Raw genomic sequence first — 26,355 nt, 5'->3', positions numbered from 1 at the left:
TGGTTTGCAAGTAACTGCACAGGTGTTGAAACGGGAGAGGTCTCTACGCCCTTGTCCTGGCTGGCAAACAGACGATGGCCCAGCTTCAGAAGACAGGGGTTGATGTCTGTGTGGGTCTCTGATGTCTGTGTGGGTTTGAGTGTGGCCCCAGACCCAGAATTCTCTATTTTGGGCCTGACTTAGCCCTGCACAATCTACTCTCACACGTCTCCGTGGTGGTTGGCATGGTCCTCAGCACTGCCTGAGACCTTTGGCTCCTTGGGTTTTCCCATTGCTCTTAGATTTTTTTCCCATGCACCCTTCCTGCCTTACTGTTCTAGCACAGCTAAGGTCAAAGACTTTTGTCCCTTCAAGTTCCCATCTAGAAACAGAAACCCTTGGTGGAAAGTGAGGGGGTGGGGTGGGCAGCCTCCCTCTGGGTGGAAAAACAGATGGACTTGAATCCCAGTGAAATCCTAGCCCTCTTCATACCTCCATTATAGCATTACTGGGGCTGTTTTATAATTCTCTGTTTACATGCCTGTCTCCCCCACCGGGCCACAAGTTTCCCATCCGGGCGGGGCCATCCTCATTCATCTGTCTCCAGAGCTGGGAGCCTGGCATGGAGGGGCACTCAGTGGGCATTGTTGCATGAACACGTGGTCTCACTCCCCATGCCTGTCACCTCCTTTCACACGAGTCCCACTAGAACCACGACCACAGACCACAGCCCTTTCCTTGAGCAGCTCTTCTAGGAACTTCCTAGAAGCTCTGTTCTCTGTGCTGCCGGCCCTGTCCCCCAGCCTCCCTGCTTCAGAATAGGCCGGGGAGAAGGGATAGGGTTTTCCTGCTCTTTGGGTTGCTGGAGAAGGCAACTCCGAAGCCTGCATTCCATATTGCCTGTTCACACTTCCTCTTCTAGCATGGCGGCTGGCTCACCCCCAGTCCTCCGGCAGCGTGCCTCAGCAGCTCCGATTGCCCCACTTTCCTGCCCCTCCATCTTCTTATGTTTCTGGGACCCGCTCTTTAACCTCTCTCCTCTGCTCCCTGCCCAGCTCAGAGCCTCTTCCAGGCTGGACTCTCGGGCTCCAGCCCCACCGCTCACCCATGCCTTCTCACTGGCTCTGGGGGCATGAGGCCACTCCAGGGCCCTGGACGTTGGCCTCAGCCTGGCCCTCCAGGTCATGTGCAGTGTGGCATTAGCTGCCTCTCTGACCACCTTTCTCCATTTGGCCAAGTGTGCCCTGGGCACAGCTAACTGGTCTCTTTGTGTTCTCTGACCCCTGGCATCTCTCCTCCCTACCCACCTCAAAGGCCATGTTCTCCATGAAACTTTCTGTGATTCCCGACTGGGCAAGGTGGTGTGGTCCTGGGCAGATATGAGACTTTGGACACAGCCACTGCAGAACTTGGTTCAATATCCATTATTTACTGGTTGTGTAACCTTAGGCTGAGAATGCAACCTCTTAGTGCCTCATTTCCTCATCTGTAAAATGGGCTGATAGCCCCTAGCTCAGAGTGCACCATATTGAATGAAAGCGGACCTGAACATGGTTTTCTCTGGCCAGAGCAAGGGCTTTGAGGTGGAGAGGTGAGAAATGGGCGTGGAGAGAGAGGCACAGCCAGGTCCCGAAGGGCCTGATGGCCATATTAGGACATTTGGACTTTCTCCCGTGAGCTGAGAGCGATGCAAGGACTTTAGGCAGAGAAGTGACACTGCTGGATGTGCATTTTAGAAATAGCTCCCTGGCTGCCAAGTGGAGAATGGGCTGGAGGGGACAAGGCTGAGGGCAGGGAGACCAGTGTTGAAGGCTGTTGCAATCATCTCTATGATTAATAGGACCTGGGAAGGGGTGTATGTGGCTCAGAGAGGTATTTAGGAGGAGGAATTGCCTAGGCTTGGTGGAAGGGAGGGGAAAGAATGAAGGAGGATACTCAGGCTTCTGGCTTGAACAACTTTGGTGGCCAGGGTGGGTGGGGGGTGCAGGGCTGAGGGAGGGGGTGATGTGGAGCTGGGGGTGGTGGCTAGGGTTGTCAGTGCCATGCAGGAAGGCCAAGACATGGCCGAGTGTGGGCTGGATCGTGAATCCAGGATGCTGACGGGTCATGCCCTGGGCCCCTCCGTGCCCTCTGACTCCTGCTGGTGCTTCCCTGTGGCCCTGCCTGGCCTAGCCTTTTGTCCTGGCTATTGCGGGGACACTCTTACCCAGTCCCGGCAGGCTTGTGCTCTCTCGTGCTCCCTGGGTCTGGCACACAGTAAGTACTCAGTGCAGCTTTGCTGAACCCCACGTCTCTGACCCCCCTGCTCATCAGCACATGCTCCTAAGAAGTCCAGCCTAGTGTGCAGCCTCACCTCTCCCAGCTTCCCTGATTCGGGGTGTGGGTGAGTGTGGCCCCTGAGCCGAGGCCCTTGAGATCCCTGCTTGGGTTGTCTGGAGGCAAATCTTCAGAGAAGACTCCCTGCATTCACCTGGGGTGGGTCCATCTGAATGCCATGGTGTCGTGCCTTCGTCCAGGCTGGCTTGGGAGGGGCTAGCTTCAGTGGGTGGGAGGCCCATGGGTCCCACAGCTTGACCTGCTGGTCCCCCTGAGTTCCCCTTACTGTTGTCAGCTTCTGACTGAAGCTGCCCGGAGCTCCACATTCCACAGGCTCCTGAAGGGCCAGGCACACCTGCTCTTCCCTGCCTCGTTCAGGTGTGGTTGTTGAGTGGCCTTTATGTGGGCCTGACAGCTGCTCTGTGTGTGGGTGTGGTTAGAGGTGGGGAGGTTCTTGTCTGAAGAGGAACTCCTCTGTCTGAAGAGCCCATCTTGAGTGACTTGCAGGATAGGGAGCCTAGCGATGGGCTGGGGGGTCAATGAGTGGGGCCAGGAAAGAGGATCCTGAGACAAGAAGAGGAAATGGAGGAGGAAGCAGTGGGCAGCTGCAGCTTTGGGGACAGGTTGATGGGGCCAGTGATCTAAGAGGAGCTTGGCTCAGGAGGATTTGGGGAGGGGTGGGGCCTGGGGCCTTGGGGACAGGGCTGAGTCAGCCCTCTGGGACTCTTCTGTGTCCTGTCTGTTGCAGGTTCTGGGTCCCAGCCTGTTCTGCGTTTGGGGAAATGGCCAGGCCCGCTCCCTGTCCCCACTGTCTTTGGAGGGACACTCAGGGCTTGGGCGTGTGTGCCCTGGCTTGGTGTCGCTGGAAACAGGCCCCTTCCTGCCTCCAGGAACTTGATGCGCTTCATTTCCTGGTCCAAACAGAACTCTATATAAGGGAAGGAAACAGCCTAGCAGGCCGGGGAGCCTGAAGAGGCTGGAGCAAGCCCTGGTGAAGGCCAGCGGCCCGGCGGGGAGGGCACAGGCCTGGGGAGGAAATGGGCCACGGCAGTGGCCACCTTCTCTCCAGGATCCCTCCTTCTGAGGGCCTGAGGCTCAGCCTGGGAGGCCAGTGTCTTTGAGCTGTGCTGGGATCCTTGAGACCTCTGGCCTTTCCAGGTAAGCCTGGTAATCTTGTCCCCACGCCCTCCCTCCATGGCCCTGGCATTCTTGCAGCTCCTTGTCTGTTGAGCATCCTCAAATCCTGAAGGAGGCCTGCCTCCCTCCTGGCTGCCAGGCCAACAACTGGCCCTCTCCCCTGGGCCTCCCAGCTTGCCTTACCGGGTTGGAGGGGCTGTCTGGGGCCTTCCTGAGTTCCAGTGGACTCATGGTGTGAGCCCTGTCCACAGACTTGGGGGGTCACCTGCCTATTTCCTCATCACAGGCATGGAGACTGGGGCCTTCTGGGATCATTGTCTGGATTTTTCTGGACCCCTCTGGTATCGTCTCAAGAGGCCAGGGCTCAGAAGCTGCCTGCCTCCTGGCCACAGGTTCCTGGGACAGGGCCCAGAGGGTGAACTGCAGGCAGAGCTGTGGGCATGCCAGGTCTGCTCCAAGAGTGGGTAGTGGCACCCTCCCGTGCTCTGGGTGAGGAAGAGAAGTCAAGGGTGGGGATGGGGGTCACTGCAAATGTGCGTTTTGTTGGGGTGGAGATGAGGGCCCCTGGGTTTCAGGGTGCCTGATGGCCTCTTGTCTATGGGTTATAGGGTCCTCTTCTTCCCCACTTTCTCCTTCCCCTTGTTGTTATTAGTGATGTGACTGTACATCCTTGCTTGCCTTAAACTTCCCACCCATCACCTTCCCCAGATCCTACTCCTGGACATTTTTATCTGGAGCATAATTTCAGCCTGGTCCTTCTCCTACTCAAGTGCCTTCAGTGGCTCCCCAGTGCCAATGGCTAAAATTTAACTCCTTCACTGGGCATTCAAGGTTGCCCATGGTCAAGCCTAGAAAGACAGTTATGTCATCCTTCTTCTCTTCGTCCCTTCCAATGCCTGCTTCAATGCCCCTCTTCCTTTCCTTCACCCATCCTGTGTCCCAGCCAAAGAGGGCTTCTAGTGGTTCTTTCAACACGCCAAGCATTCCCACCTCCGTGCCTTTTTTATGTGTTATTCCTACCCCTAAATGTCCTTTCCCCATCTCCACCTTTCAAAACTATATCCACTCACCAAGTGAGCATCAGGCTCTGAGACAGGCATGGGGACTTCTCAATGGAAATGATCCATGTGCTGCCTCCTCTCGGAGCTTTCAGGGGTAGTGGGTGAGACACACAGTGGACAAACAGAAGCAATGCATCCTCCACGCCAGGCTCAGTTGCCCTTGCTTCACGGAGCCTGCCTGGATCCCCTGACTTCTCTCTGTGATCCCGCAGCCCTGGCACCTCTGCCACAGCATGGGCCCTGTCCCACTGTAGAGGCAGCATGACAGGTGGGGCTAGGCAGGTGTTTGAGTCCGGCAGACCCAGGTGACAGCCCTGATACCATCCTTTGGAAGCTGCGCCGTCTCGGGTCTGGCAGAATGGTTGAGAGGACTGCCTGAGACCCTGGAGGACGAGGATGCTGATGCCTACCTCGTGGGTGGTTGTGAGGAGTGAAGGATGCATACACAAAAGCTCGGAACAGTGCCTGGCATGCAGAGATCTTAGCAACGAACACTTCTGTTTCCGCCACAGTGACTACCACTAGTTATTCCACTTGGGGCAAATTGCTTAACTTCTCCAAGCCCATTTACCTGAAAAACTTGTCAAGAAGATCACAAAAAATAAGACATGTAAAACACCCAGCTCAGAGACACACAGTGGGTACTCTACAAACCCCAGTTTCCTTCCCTCTCATGTGCCTTTTGGGGCAGGGATGTGAGGTAGGTGTCAGCAACCCAAGTGTCCATGGATAGATGAATGGAAAAACACGAGGTGGTGTAATCTGTACAATGGAACAGTATTCAGCCTTAAAAAGAAGGAAGTTCTCATACATGCTACAACCTGAATGACTCTTGAAAATATGATGCTAAGGGTATTAGTCTGCTTGGGCTGCCATAACAAAATACCATACACCGGGTGACTTAAACAATAGAAATGAATTTTCTTATGGTTCTGGAGGCTGGAATCCAGAGGCTGAGATCAAGGTATCAGCAGGGTTGGTTTCTCCTGAGACCTCTCTTCTTGGCTTGGAGATGCCACCTTCTCCCTGTGCCTTCACACGGTCTTCCCTGGTATATTTCTGTGCCCTCGTTTCCTCCACTTATAAGGACACCAGTCAAATTGGATTAGGGTCTCATTTTAACTTAGTTACCTCATTAAAGACCCTGTCTCCAAATACAGTCACATTCTGAGGTTGCCGAGGGTTAGGACTTTGATACATGAAGGAGGACATAGAATTCAGCTTCTAATACTAAGTAAAATAAGTCAGATATCAAAGGGCAAATATTATATGATTACTCTTACAGGAAGTACCTAGAATAGGCAAATTCATAAAGAAAGAGAGTAGATTAGAGGTTACCAGGGGTTTGGGGGAGGGGAAATGAGTGCTAATGGGTGTAAGGATGTTTGGGATGATGAAAAGGTTCTAGAAATGGATAATGGTAATGGTTGTACATTACCGTGAATGTTCTTAATGCCACTGAATATATTTAGAAATAGTTAAAATAGTAAAGGTTATGTTATGTGCATTTTACCACAGTAAAGAAAAAGGGACTAGCAGGAGATGATTGAGGGGAGACCCCTTTTCCACTCAGTCTTATATGAAATGCTGAATTCCCAGATGCACATGGGTCTTGTTTAAGCTGGGGGCAAGGCTGTCCTCTTCAGTCGCAGGGGCCAGGTGAGTGTGAATGTGTGTGGGGGGCCCCTTTGGAGGGCTGGGCAAGCTTAGGAGTTTGGGATTTTACATAACTAAGGCTGAGATGTTGGCTCTTTCTTGGGGGCCTGGGGACGGGAGTGTCACCCAGTTGGGGCCCTGGTCCTGCCACTTGCAGGGTTGGGAGGTGAGAGGGGCAGTGCTAGGCAGATGCCTGGGTTTTCTCTTGATCTGCAAAGAGCAGTGCCTGGAGTCCACAGACCAAGATTCCACCTGCAGATGACCTTCTCTCAGTGGGAGCCGAGCATAGAATCCTGAATGTCATAATCCCAAATGGTAAAATCCCAAAAATATAATTTTGGAAAAAATAACAACAATTCTTTAAATGATGTTTATTTACATTTTTAAAAGGGGATTTGAGAAACATGTAAAAACACGACAGAACATTTCATAGGCCATTTTACACAATAAAATAGGCAATAATAACACTTATATTTTTGCAAGCATAAACACTCAGGTGTTTAATGATAGTCACATTGGTATAACAGTTATGAGCAGATGAACTGTATTCATAAAGAAATAAGCAAAAGGGAAATGTATAAGCACATATTGCTGTGGTTGGTAATTGTGTACCCCCAGCTGTATAACTGCAGTCACCTGAAATACCATGATGGACAACCTAAGTCTTGTGATGAGACTAATCAAAAACCTCAGTGGGTTACCACTGCATAACCACTGCACCAGACACCCAAAGGGCCAAGATCTCAAGAAATTTTACCTTTCACAAATGCAGATGTAGTGGGATTATGATCTAAACTCCTTCCCAGCTGATTAACCTGAGCAAACATCATGACCTTGTGGAGCTTCTGTTTCTCCACATGTGAAATGGGAGCAATATTGCTGACTCTGTGGGCTTGGAGGGTCTCAGAGAGATCAGGTGTATGACAAAATTAGCCCCAGTGCCTGGCGCCTAATAGGTACTTAACAAATAGCAGCGATTGTTACCACAAGTGACCCCAGGTGCCTCCCTGGCACCTGAAAGTGATTCAGGCCTCGAATCACTTTCATTCCTTCAACAGACATTTAGTGTGTACCTACTGTGTGCTGGCTCTGTGCTGGACTAGTTTGATGGATAAGATGTGCTTCCTGCCCTCATGACACTTGTTTTCTAGAGGGGGAAACAGATTATAGACAAGGAAGCACACACACCTATAATTACAAATTGTAATAAGGTCTGTGAAGGAAGAGATATGAGTGTGGGAGAGAGAATATTGTGTGGGTGTGTGCGTGTGAGAGAGAGAGAGAGAGAGAAACATAAGGGAATTAGGGAGGGTCTCTGGGATGGTGACATTTAAGCCAAAGCTAGAAGGACAGGAAGGACACAGCTCTGCAGACAGCTGGAGGAAGAGCGTTCCAGGCAGAGGGAACTGCGTACGCACAGGCTCCGAGGAAGAACAGAACTAGGTGTCGGAGGGATTGAGAGGAACCCATCCCTGTGTGTGGCTTCGGGTCCCGGATAAGGGGGCCGAGCATAGAACGAAGAGGGAGAGGACAGCAGAGCCTGGGTCATGCAGGGAGCTCCCTGCCTGGGCTGGCTGCTCTCTAGCGCTTTTAGGCCCTCGTGTCCTGGGGGCGTCTCCGCGGGTGTGCCCTGTTGTTGCCATTGTGCTCAGGGACCTCTGAAGTTGAGAAAATACTAGTGGGTGTGGGGGCTGACGAGTGCCAGGCATCAGCCCTGGTCTGGGAGGCTACCATGCTCACCTTCCAGCTGCACCCCCGGGGCTCCACCTCGCAGCCTCCAGAGCCAGACTGCTTTGCTGCAGTGCTGGGCAAATTGTTAACCTTTCTGTGCCTTAGTTTCTTCATCTGTGAAGTGGGGGTAATAGCATCCAATGAGAGCAAAGGGCTTGGTACAGTAATTAAGCTTTGGTTAGTGTGAGCAAAGGGCTGAGTGTAGACATAGCACACTCACTCCATGAGCATTGTTCCTGTGACTGTGGATGGCTCTGTGGACATGTGTGTTTCTAGCACAGAGGACAAGAGCATGTCTCCAGACCCGGACCCCGACTTTGCATTGTGCCTCCTGTTGGCCAACTCATTAGCCTCTGTGTACCTCAGTCTTCTCATCCACAAAATGGGGATAATAATGATTACGCTCAGCATTGTTACGATAATTAAATGAGTTAATTAATGCAAACTGCTGAGAACAGTGCCTGGCACAGAGCAAGGGTGATGGGAGTTTATTTGCTGCTGTGATTTTTATTGCTATGTTATTCAGAGTGAAAAGATTGAGCAGGACACCCTGTCAGTTCCAAATGTCTAAATGAGATCCACTGGGAGAAGGGGGCTTACCTGAGGCTGACTTTCTGGGTCTGAGCCCTGGAATCCCACACTGACAGCTCTGGGAGGTGAGCCTATGGCAGGGCTGGCACCAAGACCCCCTATAGCCACCCTCAGAGTCTGCCACTCTGCAGAAGGAGGCTTCCTTACCTGGGCCCCCTGGGGACTCCAGGACTGTGGGGCCACAGGGCATGGGCCACAGAGTGGCAGGGGGCCCTGGCTCTCCCTGGCACATTCTGGACTCCTGAGAGGGTGGCCAGGGGCCAGGGTGCCGGAGGGAAGGCGAGAGCCTTTTAAGGAAACATTTCTCTGCTTAAAAAAAAAGAGAGAGACAAGAAACATTGAAACACACAACAAAGTCAGTGGGCTGGCCGGCCAGCGGGCCTGGAATGCATGACTGTGGGCGGAGGATGGAAGACGCCGTGGGGGGTGGCAGGCCACGAGGGGGCACCCAGGCATCAGGCCCTCGGGCTGGGGCTTGACAGCTCCCCTGCAGGGCCAGGTTCTTAGGGGGTGCCTCTGCCTCTGGAGGCCAGGGAAGGGACCTGCGGTCAGGATACCTGGGCCCCCTCCTGTCCACTGCCTGAGAGTAGGTCTGGGAGGGAGACCGTCCTGTTCATCTCAGAGAACACCTGTCTCTTCTGTTCCTAGTTCAAAATGTAGCCATAACCCCCTCCCTCCCTTTTCCAATCCCTAGCTTCTAAATGGAGAGCAGAAACACACCTCTTGGGAGGGAGGGGACTGGTGGAGGCTGGGGCCCTGGCAGCGGCAGGCATCAGCCCGTCCTCTGGCAGCTTGGCCTGGCTCGCGGTCCCTGCCCAACCCAAGCTCAGAAGAAAGAACACAGCAAGGGTGCTGTCCTGGGAACTGTACTCTCTCCCCCGGGACTGAGGGACCCATGGTGACAGAGTGGGTTGGGGGAAGGCACCCTGGGGCCCTGGCCCATGACCTTGAAACCTCCCAGTCCCCAGAGCAGCGTTTGGTGCTGTGCTTGGCAGGGACAGCAGTGTCCCCTGTAGCTGAGACCTGGTCTCGTAGGCAGGGCAAGCAGAGAGCCCTGCAGGCCACAGCCAGCTCTGGGGAACTCCCCTTCCCTCCCAGTCTGTTACCCTGGCACCCTCTCCCCCAGCCCTGGGTTCTGTCCCTCAGAGGCCTCTTCTAAAACGATCACTCATAGCCCCGTGCTGGTGTAGATTAAGGACGCTGGGCTTCTGGGGGCAGTTCTGTTCCCCCTGTGTCTCCTCATTCTCCCGAAATTCTCACGAGTGATAAGCTTCCCTTCACATCTCATCTTGGGACTTAGACGCCTGGGTTCAAATCTCAGCCACTTATCAGCTGTGTGACCTTGGGCAATTTAACCTCTCCATGCCTTGTGCACCGCAACTGAGGAAATAACAATAGTAACCCATCTTACTGGGTGGTTGCAAGGATTAAAGGTGTTAACAGAGATAAAGCATTTATAATCATGCCTGTCATCTAGTACACACTCAATAGTATTGGGTATTATTTTTGTCGGTTCTGTTTGGCCCCCTGTGATTCTCCCACTAGTCCTAAAATTCTGTGGAGCAAAGCGGAATAAATGCTAGGACTCCATTTGGGCCTGTTTGCTAGAGAATGAGTTGGGCAGGGAGTCTGTAGCCTGACTATGTCAAGAACCCAGGAATGCCAACTCCCAGCCAACTTTGCCCCTTCCAGAGCTTGGAGCACACTGCCCCACAGGTGCTGTCCTTGTCTGGGCTGGTGTGTCAAGCCTGGGGAATCCCTGGGCTAGTGGGATGACAGCATGTGGTCAGCTGGAGGGAGGGCTCAGCTAGGGTGCCCAATGCCCAGTCAGCACCAGCTGGGGCTGGGCTGAGGGCTCTTGCCGCTACCACTCCACCGGGCTGGTGGGTGGGGAGGGGTTGCCCCCTGTCTGGGGGAGGCAGCTACCCCCTCTTTGGACATCCATGGCTTGTTCCCAGATAGCCTTATGCCCGAGGGAGAGTCTCCCACTTTGTGCCCACTGTGGGCCCCTTGCCTGGTGTTCAGGTCAGGAATTGGAGCCAAGGTGGAGGACTGAGCTCCAAGAAAAACGTGTCCTGGCTAGAAAAAAGGAGCACATTCAGTCTCTGATAATGCCCCTGCTAATTGTCAGGGTAATAGCTCGGCTGCCAGGCCTGGCCAGGAAAATGTTATCTCAGGGAAGGGAGCAATGGAGCCTTCCCTCCCTCCCCTCTACTCTCCTCCTCCCTCTGGCTGCCTCCCCTCTACTCTCCTCTTCCCGGCTGCCTTCCTCCCATCTACTCTCCCCCTCTCCCTTCTTCCCTCTGTCTGGAGGTTCAAGTTGCCATCTCCTTCTCTGGATCAGAGAGGAAGATGAGGATCATGAAACTTGTGAAGATCACAGCTCACTCACAGAGGGTGCTTCTGCCTCTCCAAGCCTTCCACATGTATTAGCTGCACTCATGGCTTTCTTCGGAAGGGCTGGTGGGTCGCTTTACCAGCCCACTTCCTGCATGCTCTGGGAAACTGCCAGAGCTGGTAGGAGCCTTCTGCAGCTCTGAACTTTGGGTGAGATCCGATAGCAATGGGGAGAACCAAGGAGGTGACTCTCCCTTTTCTGATGATGGTCCTAATCACAGTTTTTAAAAATGCAAAATGAATTTTACCACATTGTAGAAATTTCAGGACATAGAGGGAAAAAAAAAATCCTTCTTATTACCTGAAGCCTCTGTTATTGAAATGCCGGTGCAGTGACCTCCAGTCTCCCAGCATCTGCATATTTGTCTCAGAATTTTAATTGTTACACTCATTTCATTTTTGCCTTCTGCGGCCCCCGCTCCCTTTCCCAGGTGTTATTGCTGGAGTATTTTTTCTGTGTTGCTCCATAGTCTGCTGAAGAACTCTCAACCCGGAAGGTGTCAGCCTGTGTGAGGGAATGGGGCGGGGGGAGGCATGTGGTGACCTCAGGAGGTGCTGGCTGTTTCTGGAGACAAGAGATGCTCACCTGCCCTTTCTCTGTTCCTTCCACAGGTGGCTGCCCCCTGTGTTCCTCCATCCAACCATGAGCTGGTGGTGAGTGACGGCCCTTCCTTGCCCTGCAAGCCCCGCCTCCCCTCCCTCCGCAGCTCCCAGCTGCAGCTTTCTTTAGACCCAAATATGTTGGTAACTGGGGTGTCGGGCAATTAGGTGGAGGAGGAGGGTCGACCTCCCTGGGCCGAAGCAAGCCTGGGAGGAAATGAGTCATGAGGTCCCTTCTGATGAGATGCAGTGCCTGCTATTTCCAACCTTGAGACTTGCGTCCTTAGAAAAACCCATAAAAGGGCATCTTGTGTGTCTCCAGGCCTGGCCAGGTGCCTGTTGTCCCGGGGCTCAAGGACCAGGGGCTGCCACGCATCTCCTTCTGCCTGCCTGGTGCCAGGTCAGGCACCCTGGGGCTGGAGGTGGGGGATGACCCTCAGAGTCCATTCACCTGGGCAGTTTCACCCCACAGGCGACCTCTGTTCTGCCTCTAAGCCCCTTGGCTTGACTTTGCTTTTCTGCTCCCTTTCCATTTACCCCACTTCTTTTCCCCTCACCCCCAAATCAGGCTTGCACCATAGCCCGGACTGGGGCAGGATCCCTGTGAGTTGTGAGCTGTAGAGAGGGTCCTGCTCCACCCTGATGCCAGCTGGGCTGATTTGGCACACTGGGCAGTCTTCCTTCCTGCCTCTCACCACCTTCTCACCCTTCAGAGGTCTTCTTCCTCCCCACCGTGGCCCTGGAGGCAGACAAGGCTCTGGGGGCTGCTGGGGAAGGAAGGGGGCTGCCCGCATGCACGTGTGTGCCTGTGTACAGGTGTGTGGGTATGTCCCAGAAGGGCACCTTGTGAGCACAATTGGATCAGGCTGTGGAGGTGCCTGTGTCGGTACTGATGTTAGCAGGAGCCTGGGGCGGGGCGAGGCTGTCCTGGAGCTCAAGCAGTTGTAGGTACCTCACACATCTCTGTGGTGACTTGCTCAGCCCAGACACTGGGCGCTCAGTCAGGCTGCAGAGTCTCCTTCCTTTCATCAATATCCACTTGCTGTATGACAAGTGGGTGGTCCCATCCTGTTTCTTTCTGGACCTCCATTTTCCTTTCTGTCAAGATGCTCCAAGGGCCCCCTCCATGTTGATGAGTGTACCCTGTCCCTCCCTCCCGCCCTATTCAGGGTGGTGATGGAGTGAAATGAAGTGCACAGAAGTGCTTGGGACTCTGAGTGTCACTGCTCTGCACGTTCCGGCTCAGGCCTTGCTGGGGCTGTTTACCTTCTTTGCAGTGGTCCCTCCTTCCCTGGTCTCACTGGGGCCAGGCTCTCCTGGGCCTCAGTGCTGCCCAGCCCTGCTGCTGCAGATGTGGAGTGTTATTCACACGGAGCCCAGTGGAGGGTCATCTGGCAACAGCGGGGGCTGGGGGTGGACTGCAGTCGGGCTTGGAACTGCCAGCAAGAAATCGCGCTTGGATTGCAGAGGGACACCATGGGAGTCCGAGGAGGGCGGGCGGGGAGGGGCGAGTGTACATTTCTCCTTATTCCAGCTGAACTCCCACCTTGTGGCTAAGAACAGAATGTTCTTGGCTGCTTTATGAGGCTGGGGGTCCAGGGTTTAGGGACCACCAGGCAGAAGCTAGATGTTTGGTTGCTGGGAGTCTCATGAGCTTTGTTTACATGAAGAGCGGTCAGAGGTTGGGACAAAAGGGAATAGGTTGGCATTCCAGCTGGAGGGACTGCAGTTAGAATCCAGAAGAGACTCATGCCTGAGCAAGGCTGCGTGTCTCTGTGATGTGCCCCACCTGTGCAGGGGCTCTGCCCTTCGAGGAGGCTGGATCAGCCGCCTGGTAGTGAAATGGCTATGACACCAGACTGTGCTCCCAGAGGTTCCCCTGCCTGAGTCACAACCCGCCTCCCCAGCAGTAAAGAGCAAGGAAGTTAGACCACCTCCTTCTGCATCCCAGCTCCCCTGCTCCTTGGTGTATGACCCTGACATTGCTAACCTCCCTGGACCTCTGTTTCTCTTCTTCATAATGGGAGTTAGTGACGGTACCTATGCTGTAAGGTTGCCAAAAGACCAAAGTAAGCACATTAATCCATTTAATTCACCTGTTTTCAAAGCCCTTCAGTGCTGGCCCATTTCACTGGAGCAAAAGCTCAGGTACTTCCATTGGCCCAAGCAGCCCTACATGACAGGTTTCCTCTTGCTTCAGCTCCTTCTCATTCACCTGTGTCTTGTCATTTTCCTTTCTCACCTCATCTCCTTCTCAGCGCCTCACTCGCTCTGTTTCAGCCATCTGGCCTTCCTGCTGGTCCTTGAACATACATGATGCCTCCAGGCCTTTGCACTTGCTATTTCCCCCTGCCTGGAATGCTCTTCCTGCAAATACCCGTAAGGCTTTTCCCCCAGTCTCAAGTTTTTTTTTTTTTTCTTGGAGACACAGTCTCACTTTGTTGCCCAGGCTGGAGTGCAGTGGTGCGATCTTGGCTCACTGCAACCTCCACTTCCCGGATTCAAGCAATTTCTCCTGCCTCAGCCTCCTGAGTAGCTGGGACTACAGGCGCACAACACCACACTCTGCTAATTTTTGCATTTTTAGTAGAGATGGGGTTTCATTAGGTTGGCCAGGCTGGTCTCAAACTCCTGACCTCATATGATCCTCCTGCCTCGGCCTCTCAAAGTGCTGGGATTACAGGCGTGAGCTACTGCGCCTGGCCAAACCTCAAATCTTTATTCAAGGGTCAGCATTTCCCTTTCCCCAGCACCTAGTCTCCCTTCCATGCTTCCACTGCCCCTCAGCATGCATCGCCCCCGATACACGATGCATTTTACTTATTTGTCTTGTTTAAGGGGCTTTGCCCACGCCAGCGTGTAAACTCCATTACGACAAGGGAGTTTTATCTGTTCTGTTCAGTGTTGTGTCCCCACTGCCTTGCACACGGTAGGTGCTCCATATATGTTTCTTGAATGGCTGGAAGGAAGGCATTCAGCCCGATGTCTGGCAGATTGGGTACTCAATAATCAGGACTGCTATGGCTCCTGTTCCCTAGCTGGCGAATGGGTGGGGCTGTCGAGTCCTAAAGGTGGGGGGCCATGGGGGAGGGTGGCAGCTGCCTTCAACTGGAAGCTCTGCTACTGTCCCTGGGGAGTGGGAAAGTGGCCCAGGGGAAACCGGGAGAAAGTTTGGCTTCCCCAAGAGCACTCAGCACCTGTTTCCTCACGGGCGGGCGAGGCAAGTGCTTTGAACAGGTTCACAAGAGGGAGGAAAGGGCGGGTTTGTATTTTTCCTTCCTTTTCCATTTGTTGCCTGCCCTTCAGCCTCAGTAGGCTGCTCTCCAGCCTCCCTGCCCATTCCCTGTCCCTCATGGTGTGTCTGTCCTTCTGTGTGTTGTGTTTTCTTCATGTCTCAGTTCAGCTCCAGCTCTCCGTCTGGCCTTCTCACTGATCTTGCTTAAATTCCAACCCCTGGGATTAGGACCCCTCCTCTCAGACATAGAATTTCTGCCCAGCTTCAGGCCCTGCCAGCCAAACACATTTCCCAGCCTGCGCCCGGGCCAGCCAGGGCAAAGTGGCTTAATCTTCAACCATGTTTTCATCTTACTCAACAGATGTTGCCCAAGGCCTTGGGTAGAAGGGACCTAGGGTCACCACCCTCCTGTGGGGCACTGGTGGGGCAGGATGGAGAGGCGAGGGGGCTTGTTTGCCACAGACACTCCTGATCCTTGGAAAGAGCTGAAGCAGCTTTTCTCAACTTCTGAAAAATAAGAGTCAAAGGAATTTTTCAAGGGTGATCGCCAAATGGGTTGGCCACCAAGGTCGGCGGATGTCAGGTCTTCTGTGGGCAGGAGAGCTGGACTGGGGGTGGAATGGTGTGCACATTGCTTCTCCTCGCCCAGGCAGGCCCAGCAGAGGGGCTTGGAATGTCACTGTAGAATGACTTGGAGGTCTGTAGGTCGGGGTGGGGGGTCTGGAGGGGAGGAGGTGAATGGGGAATAGAAATTGCCCAGTAGGAAATCATGCTTGGATTGAAGAGGGACACCATGGGAGTCCGAGGAGGCTGGTTTCACTCATAATAGTGATAATAGCAACAGTGAGAAATTAACCCTTTACTGGAACTTCATATCTGCCGAGCTTTGTTCTAAACACTTTACAAAAATAGACTGATTTAATCCTGATGACAGTGCAATGAGGGAGGTGCTGTGATGATCCCAATGTCACAGATGAAGAACTGAAGCTGAAGGCCACAGAGCTATTAAAAGGGGAGCTGGGATTCTGACACTGTGGTCTGGCACCAGAGTTCACCCTCCTAAGCACAAATAATGACTGATATCACTGTCACTTGCATAGCCCTTGCCGTTTTCAAAGCCCTTTCCATGACGTGGGACCATTGGGACCCCACAGTGACTTGTGTGGAAGCCTGGCAGGCCCGAGCCCATCCTGGGAAGACAGGAACAAACTGTGCATGGAGCAAACCGGGTGCCTTGTTCACGGTCACATAGCTCGCAGTGGCAGGGCTGGGTCAGGAGTGGATTCTTGGTCTGCTTTTCTCCCTAGGCTGCCCTCGGTGCTTGCTCCTGATGTAAGTATGCGATGTTGCTGGGTGATGGACTTCTCCTGGGCCCCTCTTTCTAAACAGCTAGCTTCTCTATTTGCCAGTAGGCTTGGGATGTGGGGGAGGGTCTGTCCATCCATGTAACCATCCAGCCATCTTGCCAATACATATCTCTTGAGCACCTACCCCCTGGGCTTAGGACCCCTCAGTGCTAGGCACTGTTCTATGTGCTGGGGCTTCAGGGTTCCTTTCTGCCACAGGTGTCAGTGCTTCTCGAAGACAGATGGGCATGGAGTAGACCTGGAGCCACAGGGTGGAGAGGACTGTAGACGCTGTCTAGTCCCATCCTGTTCTTTTGCAGATAAGGAAACAGGCCCTGATCTTCTTAAGTGACTTTCTGAAGGTCTCCCAGTGTCAGATCTGAGGTTAGAAGGCACTGTGCTGCCTCACGGAAGCAGAGAAGGGTGTGATGTCAATTGAAAGCAGAGAAAGAGAGTGGAGCACTCAGCTTCAGTGTGCGGGCTTGCTCCCTCAAGGGTGATGTACAGTCACTTCAGTCAGCCTGAACTCTGACCTGATGCATTTCATCCCAAGGCACTGGGCAGGCCACGGGTGGCCATCCTTGGGAAATCCTGAAAAAATGGCTGATTTTCAAAGGGGAGGTGCAAGCTCTGAGCATTGCATTCCCAAGAGGATGCTGAGCATGGGGAGGGAGGTTGAAAACCCCAACCTGAGCAACCCCTAGGGCTGCTTAGCCTAGAGAGACAAGACATGGAATGGGTGCAGAATGGGAGTGAGAATATGTTGAAAGGCAAATAAACTCATTTTCCATTGTTCTGCAAAGTAGAACTTGGTAGGTTAAGGTCATCAGAAAGAGGAGGAAACTCAGTCTCCTCATTTGCCAAAAGGAGTTCAAAGTGCTTCTTAAAGAACAGCATTTAGGCCGGGCATGGTGGCTCACGCCTATAATCCCAGCACTTTGGGATGCTGAGGCGGGTGGATCACAAGTTCAAGAGATCAAGACCATCCTGGCCAACATGGTGAAACCCCATCTCTACTAAAACTACAAAAATTAGCTGGGCGTGGTGGCTCACACCTGTAGTCATAGCTACTCGGGAGGCTGAGGCAGAGGTTGCAGTGAGCTGAGATTGCACCACTGCACTCCATTCTGGCAACAGAGCGAGACTCCGTCTCAAAACAAAAGCAGAAACAAAACAAACAAAAAGCACAAAACATTCTCACTGATACTTATCAGGTATAAGGCACCATGCTGATGGAAGATCCCCTCCTCAGGGAGCTGCCTGGGTAGAAGTCCTCACGCTCACTGAGGTCCTGCCATTTGACTGGGTTACGAAGTGACAAGATACACAAAGGCTAAGGCATCCCTGAATGTGCTGAACACCTCCCCTGTAACCCCTGCTTTGAAAAGTCCAAGTAGGGTGAAGGGTCCTGACCTTGGGGAACCCTCTGTTCAGTGGGAGAGAGAGAACTACACTATGGAAATAGTGCCTGACTCTGGGGTTTTGACGAGAGGTGGTAGCCTTGGTGTTCAGGAGAGGAAGTGATTTGCTTGATTTGCTCGTGCTGTGGTGGTTGGAGAAACCTGCCTTCTGTTCAAGCCTAGTTTAAGTCTGGAACAAATAGAAGAGAGGAGGGAAGGAGGGAGGGCATTTTGGAAGGTAGCAGGGCTGAAACAGAGAGGGCGTAGGACCTGGATACCAATTGCTGAGTCTGAAAGAGGGCCAGGCAATCTAGTATAAATGTTTTGGGCAAGTCTGTCTTGCTAGGGGGAAGAGAGAACCGGGCAATCTTGTATCACCGGGGCCCAAACAACCCTTGGTGGCCCTGCCTGGGGCTGGTGGTGGGAGCAGTATGGGTGCAGAAATGGGGGCAGGGACGAGCGTGATAGGCCTGGTGGGACTGAGCAGCTGTGACCAGAGGCTGCACGCTGGAGAAGAGAGAGTAAACAGTGGAGTGGCTGGAGGGAGAAGGGGCCAGATATTGGAGGAGTCCACAAACCACACTGGGGAACTTGAACTTGACGTGCTAAGCATTAAGGGCTATCCTGAGTCCCCGAGTGGGGAAGTGACCCAAAGCAGAGTGTTAGAACTGGGAGTTTGCTGCCAGTTTCAGGGTGGCTTGGCAGGGAGGGACTGTCGGGGAGGGCAGGGCTGGCATAGATGCTCAGTGTGGCTCCAAGGCTATAGGCAAGGGTGGCTGGAGGGGTGTGGAGGAAGGGCATAGGCTTCCAGTGCCTGGTCAAGTCGGGGAGGAAAGCCATAACCAGTGAAGGACATGACAAGAAACAGCACAAAATACTCCAACCTGTGCAAGCTGGCTGCAGTGGGGGTGTCCACCATTGCACAGCCTCAGCCAGGATTTGGGTGTTGGGCCCCTCGAGGTGAATTAGGAGAAGGGGTTGAGGACAGGCGTGATCTGGCCAGATCCTTCGCCTGTGGAGAAATCAGACATAACTTTCCCCTTAATCACATGGAGCCTATTCTTTTTCCTCTGGTGGCCTGGGCCTGCTGGGAGACAATGGGGCCCCTGGAGCAACTGAGCAGATACACTTCAGGGTCGCAGGCTCCACTGCCAGCGTCCTCTGCCAGCCCTGTCTGCTCAGCACTCTTTCTCCAGCCCTTACCCATTGGCTCCCACTTTCTCAAGACTGAGGGAGGGGAGAGCACAGGGCTCTGGGAGGTGCAGACCTCAGAGGTCTCAGACTCAGAGGCGCAGACCTGATCTCACATTGAGCAACCACCCTCCCTGGAAACTCCGTCTCCTCATTTGCAGAAAGGTGTTCAAAGTACTCCTTGTAGAGCCCTTGCTTGTGATAGTGAAGGGAGGTGATGCCTTGGGAGGCACGGGGCATGGAGAAAGAGCTGTCTCCCTCTGCTGCCTTCCGCCACTGCCTTGGTTTTGTAATTATGCTGTTGATAAAGGGCTCTCATAGGTCTGTATGTGGGGATGATTAAATGGGGCCACGCCTCTAACGTGCCATCTCAGAGGCTGCCATGCTCCAAGTGCCCCATGAAGGCTGTTTCCCTGCCCTTCCCTTCTGTTTTTAGCCCCTTCCCTGCATTTGCTTATGCTTCTATTTTTGAAACAAGTGAGCCTGGAATAACTTTCTCTGGGTCCTGGGTCTGAGGCCATGCCAGCCCTCGCTAGCCCTCCCTGCCGGCTCCCAGTTCCTTCCCCTCTTGATAGGCAGTGCGCCGTGACCTCACGGTTCATTGCCGTGGCAGTAGATGTGATGTCATGGGGTGGTCTTTTTGGGCCCCAGACCGCCCAGATTCCAGGCCTCCCAGGGGGCCAGAGTTGGGAGAGTTGGAGGGTGGAAAGGGGCAGGGTGTAAGGAATTTCTGGACGGAATGTTCCTCCGGAGGCTGAGCCCGCATTCTGCACACCCCCCTCCCCAGTCCCCTTCCCCTCATCCCTGGGCTCAGGCTTGGGAACCTCCCCCATCCTGTTGTTTCCTTCCTCCAAAACAGCAGCACAGATATATTTTTCCCAGCCCACCCTCCTTGCAGGCCACTGACGTGTCCTCCTGTGTGAGCCTCCAGGCAGTCATGGCAGCCACCCCCCAACCTTCCAGCACAAAGGCCCCTCCTGGCCCCTCCTCGCCCCTCCTCAGGCCCATGCAGTGGGGGAGGGTAAGGGCATGTGTGGAGAGGGCATGTATGTCTTTTTTTGGAAAAAAATTGAGGAAAGGATGTGGAGCTTCCCTTATCCACCCTGTGGTTCCCGACCCCTCGAATTCAGGAAGTTTTCTCTGTTGTCTGATCTCAGTCTTTCCTACTGCAGCCCGGTTCCTATTCTTTCTGTGGAAGTGTGGTTAAGAAGTGTCTTCCTACTGAGGACCTGGACAGAAGACCTGCTACAACTAGCCTTCACTTCTCAGAAAGCTTGTTCCCCACAGGAAGGCAGTTATCAGAGGAACTGCCTGGAGATCATTGCCAGGGAGAGGGGAGATAGCATGATGGGGAGGTGAGGAGCAAGGTTCAAACAGCAGCTCTCCTACTGACTGGCTGTGGAAACTTGGGCAAGTCACTGCATCTCCCAGGCGCTCAGTTTCCTAAACTGTACTGTGTGGTAATGCTCACCTCCCAGGGCGGTTTTGAGGACTGGTGATCAGGAAAGCAAAGAGCCCAGCACTATGTTCCGGGCATTGCCAGCCCTGAAAGAATAGTTGTAGTTCTTGCACTAAGTTTATGAAAAGGCATCTCAGGGCCAGGGCTAGGACGAGGGCCAGGCAAGTGAGACCTCTATGGTGTAAGATCTGAAGAGTCATCACTCTCAGGATTATGCAAGTGCACTCGCAGGACCTGAGAGTGAGACGGATGCCTTCTTAAATGTTGTGCCACAAGGGCTTCGCCCTAGTCCCCACCTTGCTGTGCTCTAACTGCTGGCTTTGGGACTCTAGAGCAGAGGGGCCCGCTAAGAGCAGGGCTTGCTTTTCAGGTAGCAACCTGTTACCTGCTCCTAAACTGGATTCTGAGTTGTCCCTCCTGGAGGTAAGGGGGACTCTGGAAGACCCTTGGTGGGACAGTGAGTCAGCTGCTCTCACTTTGGAAAGCCTGGAGACCTTAAGCTCCAGGCTTTGTCCTGGGACTGGGCAGTGGGTGGGGTCAGACCTAGGGGTCTGTCTGTGTTTGGGCTCCACCCACTTCATCCCTCTGCAGCTGACTTGAGGAGGAAGGAGAAGAAGAGCCCGCAGGGAGGTACCAGCTAACCCTGCCAGCAGGATGGCTGGGGCCAAGGGTGAGGGCAGTGAGATGAGCCTGGAAGTGGGCTTTACAAACCTGGGAACCAGCTCCAGTCATGCCACGAAACTCACCATGAAAGGCTCGACAGATCAGACCTCCCTGGACTTCAATTTCCCCATGTGTGGAACAGGGGGATGGAGGAGATGATGTCTTAAGTCCCTCTCAGAGCCCATGTCCCTAGGAGTGGCATGCAAGGATGGTGTGTGTGTGTGTGTGTGTGTGTGTGTGTGTGTGTGTGGTAGCTGTAGAAACATCCTGGCCAGGAATGGAGTGAAGACAAAGGTCAGGGGCTTCAGTTCCAGAGGGTCCCAGGAGTGCCAGCTGGACTCACTAGGCAGTGTCAATGGTAGGGCTTCCCACTGGCTCTGGTCTCCCTGCAGGGCATGGAGCAGTGGCAGCCTCAGGGGATCCTGCCCTCCTGTTACCAGTCCCATGCCTTTTTCCTTCCCAGTAGCCCCAAGGCTGGCAGTGGTTGGGAAACAGAGAAATAGGACTTGAATCCTGGGAGAGTTGGGTTGGAGGGCAAAGGAGGGGTGGGCAGCATGCATACTGGCTGTGTTTGCAAACACTGCAGGACAACTCGGGTATTTAGATGGTGTGGGGAGTGGGGGTTTGGATATTTTTAGCTCCTCAGAAAGCATCTCAACCAGTAAGCTGAAGGCATCTGATCTCTGGCAAGCGTCACCATGTGGCTGCCCTCCAGCTGGCATGGGGAAGGGGTGGGGGCAAAGGGGATGGTGCTCAGATGATCACTGGCAGGAGGAGAAAGTTTCTCTTGCACTGCTGAGGCCTGTGGTTTCTAATATTGACTTCAGCTCCCTTGTCTGCACCATGCCAGACCCAGGAGGGGTGGGGCAGGAGGGTCACAGTGAGGCAGGGTGGGCTGGAGAGGGCCTGGGCCTCAGGGATATGAAGTGCTGCCCCAAGGGTAGAGATGATAAATAATAGTGATAGCTGACAAGTATTGAGAGCTTCCTAGTGTCTTGTACACTTCTAAGTGCTTTATGTGCTTTATTGCATTTGATCCCCAAAACATAACCCTGTGCGGGCCTGTTGAGGAGCAGGAAGGACAAGGTGACCCGCTTAAGGTTGCATAGTTAGGTAGCAGCCGAGAGAATTAGCATGTGGACCCCAGCAGTCTGCTGCCAAGGTCTTTTAGGGAGCAGTAGGTCCAAATCCTGCCACCTGCTCCCAAGCTGATTTTGAGTTGGAGTTGTCCTGCCTGGTGGCAAGGGAGCTGTTAGCTCGGGCTGGTTGTTCTCGGAGAAGCATCTGGGACCTGTGTTGCCTGGAAACCTGGTAGAAATGCACGTCCTTGGGTCCCACCCTAGGTCTAACTGTGTATATGTGGGGTGGCCCAGGCACCTGTGTATCAACAGCCCTCTAGGTGGTGCTATGCTCGTTCAAGTTTGAGACCCCTGGGCTCATGCTCTGTTGAGGGTTGAGGCCTATTAGGAGGCTTTAACCAGAGAAGGAAGAGGCTTATCTGGGCCCTGAAAGGGCCTGGGGCAGGTGTATCATCTTTAGCTTGTCCAGCCCATTCCATGTCTGTCCATTCTAGCAGGCTGGGTAGCGGACAGGTCAGGAGTGAGGGCTTTGGGTTTGTGTCTCAGTACCGTTGTGGTCTGCCTTCCGGGAGTTCCCTTCCTTCCCACAGGAGACCAGAGCAGCTCTGAGATGAGGCAGCTGGGCTGTTCTGCCCACCCTCAGGTCTCCACATGGGAAGGACAGAGCCCCTGCAAAAGAAGGGAAAGGCTGGGGGGTGGAGAGGGCCTGGGGTGGCTGACACTGCTCTAGTGGGGGTGGGGTCCCTGGTAGAGGGGTGGGTGGGGCTGGGTTGTTGGCGGCTGAGGGGAGCACCTGGTCCTAATAAGCAGGCAGCTCCAAGAGCTCCAGCTTACCCTGAGTGGGCTAGGGGATTAGTGGGTTAGGATTAGTGCTGAGCTGAGAAAGGGCAGAACATGGCATCTTTACTCCTCCTCCAGAGCCATCCTCAGACTCCGGGTGGAGAGAAGGGGGTGTACCTAGCAGTGGGGAGGAGAGTGGAGGAGATGTGTGGGAGGGGTTTGCCCCGGTCCCCCAACCCCTGTGCCTGGACCCCATTGTCCCTTTACCATCCCCAGCTGCCTTGGCCCTGAACTGCTCAGGAAGTTTCATCCCCTGGAAAGGAGTTTTGACTTCAGCCGCCTGTCTTCCAGGCAGTAGGGGTAGACGAGTCTGGGCCATTTCCAGAGAGAGCACTGTTACCTCCGCTCAGCCCAGTCTGTTCCTCCATGCCCATCTGGGCCCACTCCTCCCTGATGCGGGAACCTTTTAGAGGGGCATTCTGTCCATTCCCCTGCCTTTGGACATGAGCAGCTCCTCCCTCAGCTCTTTGGGATGGGGTTGTAGCAGCTGCCTCTTGCGCCGAGACACACGGTCTTAAACCTGGGTCACACTCGTCCTCGCCAAGCTCTGCTTCAGAACCTTTGCAGTTGTGCTCAGGCCTTTCTGCCCAATTTGAGGGCCCCATAACCACTTTACTGAGTTGGAAACGGAGCCCTAGATTCTGGTCAGGAGGTGAACCTGGCATAAGAAGCTTCTCTTCTTGCTATGGGGAGAAATCAGACCATCTTTAGTAGGAAGCCCTTCTGTTGCTCTGAGTGAAGAAAGGAGGGTGCCAGGGTAAGGAATGGGATCAGCCAACAGGTGTTTGTTGATGGCCCACTATGCATACATCCACCCTGGTAGGAGGGAGTTTCCAAATGAATTGGTCCAAATGTTGCTTTGAATCTATTTTGGATGAAGGTGGAATAAGAATCACAAATAAAACAGTAGTTGGGGAAAAAAGTCATGTGTTCCCATGATGAGATTATTCATACACTGAGGACCAGACAGGGAGGTGATTGGAGTTCAGAGGTGGGAAAGAGATCCCACTTGCTGCGGTGGCCAGGGAGGGCTAACTGGAGGAAGAGAGCCCTCCTTGTAGGAAAAGAGGGGAAGGCATTCCACGAGTAAAGACCTAGATGTGGGAACAAGCAAGAAGGGTTTAGGGGCCGGGGCTGATGGAGCAGAGCCTCTGTGCTTGGAAATGGAGGTGTGTGAGGCCCAGTGGTGGGCGGCCTGAAAGCCCACTGAAGTAATGAGACTGGCTGGCTGCACTATTTCAGACTGTTGGGATATCACTTAAAGCCCCAACATGGGGTTCAAATCCTGCCGTCTCTATTAGAGTTGATGATGTTGGCTCAGTCATTTAAGTTTCTTATCTGTAGAGTGGGGCTAAAAGGTAGCAATGGTACTCACCTCCTGGATTCTTGGGAATAAATGAGATGCTGTAGGTCATTGACCCCTCCAATTTGAGGGTCAGCAACTGTATGAACCAGAGGACTGACGCCGGGCACCGAGCGTGGGTCTTTGGTGAAGGTTTGTAGAACTGGATGGTTCTAGCACTATTAGGATGGTTTTCTGCATGCCACACTCTTCCCCCTGTGCTTGGGGCCAACCAGATTATGCCTGAGTCTTGGGTTGGCCTCATCATCCCTGTCTCAGGGGGCATTCTGCCCATCAGGGCCACCAGCCATGGGGAGAGAGCCCATCCCTGGGATGTCTGCCCTGAGGGCTCATGCTGTTTCTCCTTCTGTCTACAGCCCATCACCACTGAGAACACACCAAAGAATGTAGTGGATACGGTGAGTGATGGCAGATGGTGGTGGGGGGAGACGGAACAGCCTGAGCAGGAGTGAGAAGGCCAGAAGTGGAGAGTGGATTTGGGGGAGAGCGGACAGATGTGGTTGGGGAAATGCTTCCAGAATAGATTTGGGGAACTTGAGGGGAAGTAGTGGGGTGGCTGCTGACGCTGGGAGAAGGGCGTCTGACTATCCCCGTGTGTTCGGAAATGGGCTGCTAGGCAACTGGGCAGGCAGAGAGGGAGAGGCGGGGTGGGAGCTGAGAGGGAGCAGCCGGTAGTTAAATGTGGGCTTCCTTATGAAATATGCAGAATGTGAGAAAGCCAGGCAGATCTTTCCAAACAGGTCTTTCTGACCTAGCTGAGAGACGGACAGTTTCCTCCAGGCTATGTGCAAGATTGAAGGGAGGAAAGTAGGTGGGTTCCGCAGTGGGGAAACTGAGGTTAACTGCCGAGAGAGATCTCCTGGTGATGATCAGCAGGAAATCATGGGCTTGGAGATGAAGGACTTCAGTTCAAACCTTGACTCCGCCAAGGTTCTAATTATGTGACTGTGGCCAAAGCATGAGCCTGTCTATGCCTCAGTTTTCTTATCTGCAAAATGAGAATAACAGTATCTCCCACAGAAGTGGTGGTGAGTTGTAAACAAGAGGGTCTGGTTAGCTCTGGGGAGGCCTTGATATGAGCAAAGAAATGTGAAACAAACACCAAAGTTATTTCCAGGCCCCTCTGCCAACCTCCTCATCTGCCACTCCTGACGAACCCAGCAGGTGGAAGACCTGGGTGCGTTTTGATTATTTTTCTTGCCTCCCCTCTCTGACTGCCTTTTCTCTGTCTGCAGGGAGAAGGAGCCTCCCGGGGTGGAAACACACGGAAAAGCCTCGAGGACAACGTGAGTGTGGAGGGGGAGAAGAAGGATGGGGCTGGGCCCTGGTGGCCAGGGGGAATGGGGTGAAAGGTGGATAATGCCTTGTTTTGTGGGCTTCCCTTACCTCTCTGTAGAAGGAGAGGCTGGGATTGTGGGCAGGCCCGTTTCCTTACAGGCTGGGCCTTCGTCTTGGCTGCCACCTCCATCTAAGCGGGATCCAGAGCTCATTGTCCGCGACTGCGCCAGGCCTCAGTGCTCAGGCCGGGCGGGAGGAGAGAGGGCATGCTACGGCAGGCTGGTGTGTGATGAGTGGCCATGGGGAGCAAGGGGAAACGCGCAAAACCACAGCAAGGGAAACTGAGGGCTGAGGCAGAGAAGGAGCCCTGACTCTTGGGGCCGTCTTAGTCCTTGGGGAAGTGGTAGGGCCTGCTTCCCTGGAGACAAGAGTCTTAGAAAATAGCAAGCACCACTGTGTGGCTTAGATGCTGTTGCTTCAGGAGGAGGCTGGTAGATGGGTCCATGGGTCCCCCTGGGCTCCTCCTGCCTCCCATTTTGGGGAGAGGGGAAGGGGCGGATGCCTGAAATGGAAGGATCCCGCAGAAGGGCTCAGGGGCTCTTCCAGGACGTGCTTTGAGCCTCGTTTGGGGTTGGGCTTGTCTCCACACCCCAGGGGCAGACTTCCAGCACAGTGGGGCTTTCTCCTTTCTTCCCTGCCCCTCTCTGACAGTGCCTCCTGTGCTGGCCCCTCCATCTTCACCCGCCCTGGGCTGCAGAGGAACAGGGAGTGGTTTTGGTGGTTGGCACAGGGGTAGATGTTGATGGCACGAGGCCCTATCATCTGACAGCTGCCTGACCCACGGTGGGGAGGGCCCTGGAGGGAGTGCTGCGGGAGCAGGAGGGGCAGCTCCTATAGGCAGCCTTACTCCTGTGGTGAGCCCACTGCCACCGCCACATTGCCCTGGGGCAGTCCTGCATGTCCAGCCCTACAAAGCGGCAGCATCCCAAGGGCCGCATGGGACCTCTCCAGGTGGAGCAGGGAGCATGCCTCT

The 26,355-nt window shown here is 53.9% G+C and overlaps 1 protein-coding gene across 2 annotated transcripts in view; it reads left to right on the top strand.

The window, feature by feature from the left end:
* The window catches only part of TNS1 (tensin 1), a 204,111-nt gene that overhangs the window by 72,728 nt on the left and 105,028 nt on the right, over positions 1-26,355 (top strand). For both annotated transcript variants that reach the window (XM_025404235.1, XM_025404236.1), the window contains 3 exons: positions 11,481-11,522; positions 24,401-24,442; positions 25,280-25,330. In XM_025404235.1, the coding sequence (XP_025260020.1) occupies positions 11,481-11,522; positions 24,401-24,442; positions 25,280-25,330 (135 nt within the window). The remainder of the gene's footprint in view (positions 1-11,480; positions 11,523-24,400; positions 24,443-25,279; positions 25,331-26,355) is intronic.

The sequence above is a fragment of the Theropithecus gelada genome, chromosome 12 (genome assembly GCF_003255815.1).
Source record: "Theropithecus gelada isolate Dixy chromosome 12, Tgel_1.0, whole genome shotgun sequence".
NCBI classification, from domain to species: Eukaryota; Metazoa; Chordata; class Mammalia; order Primates; family Cercopithecidae; genus Theropithecus; species Theropithecus gelada.
This window is presented reverse-complemented; position numbering and strand designations above follow the sequence as displayed.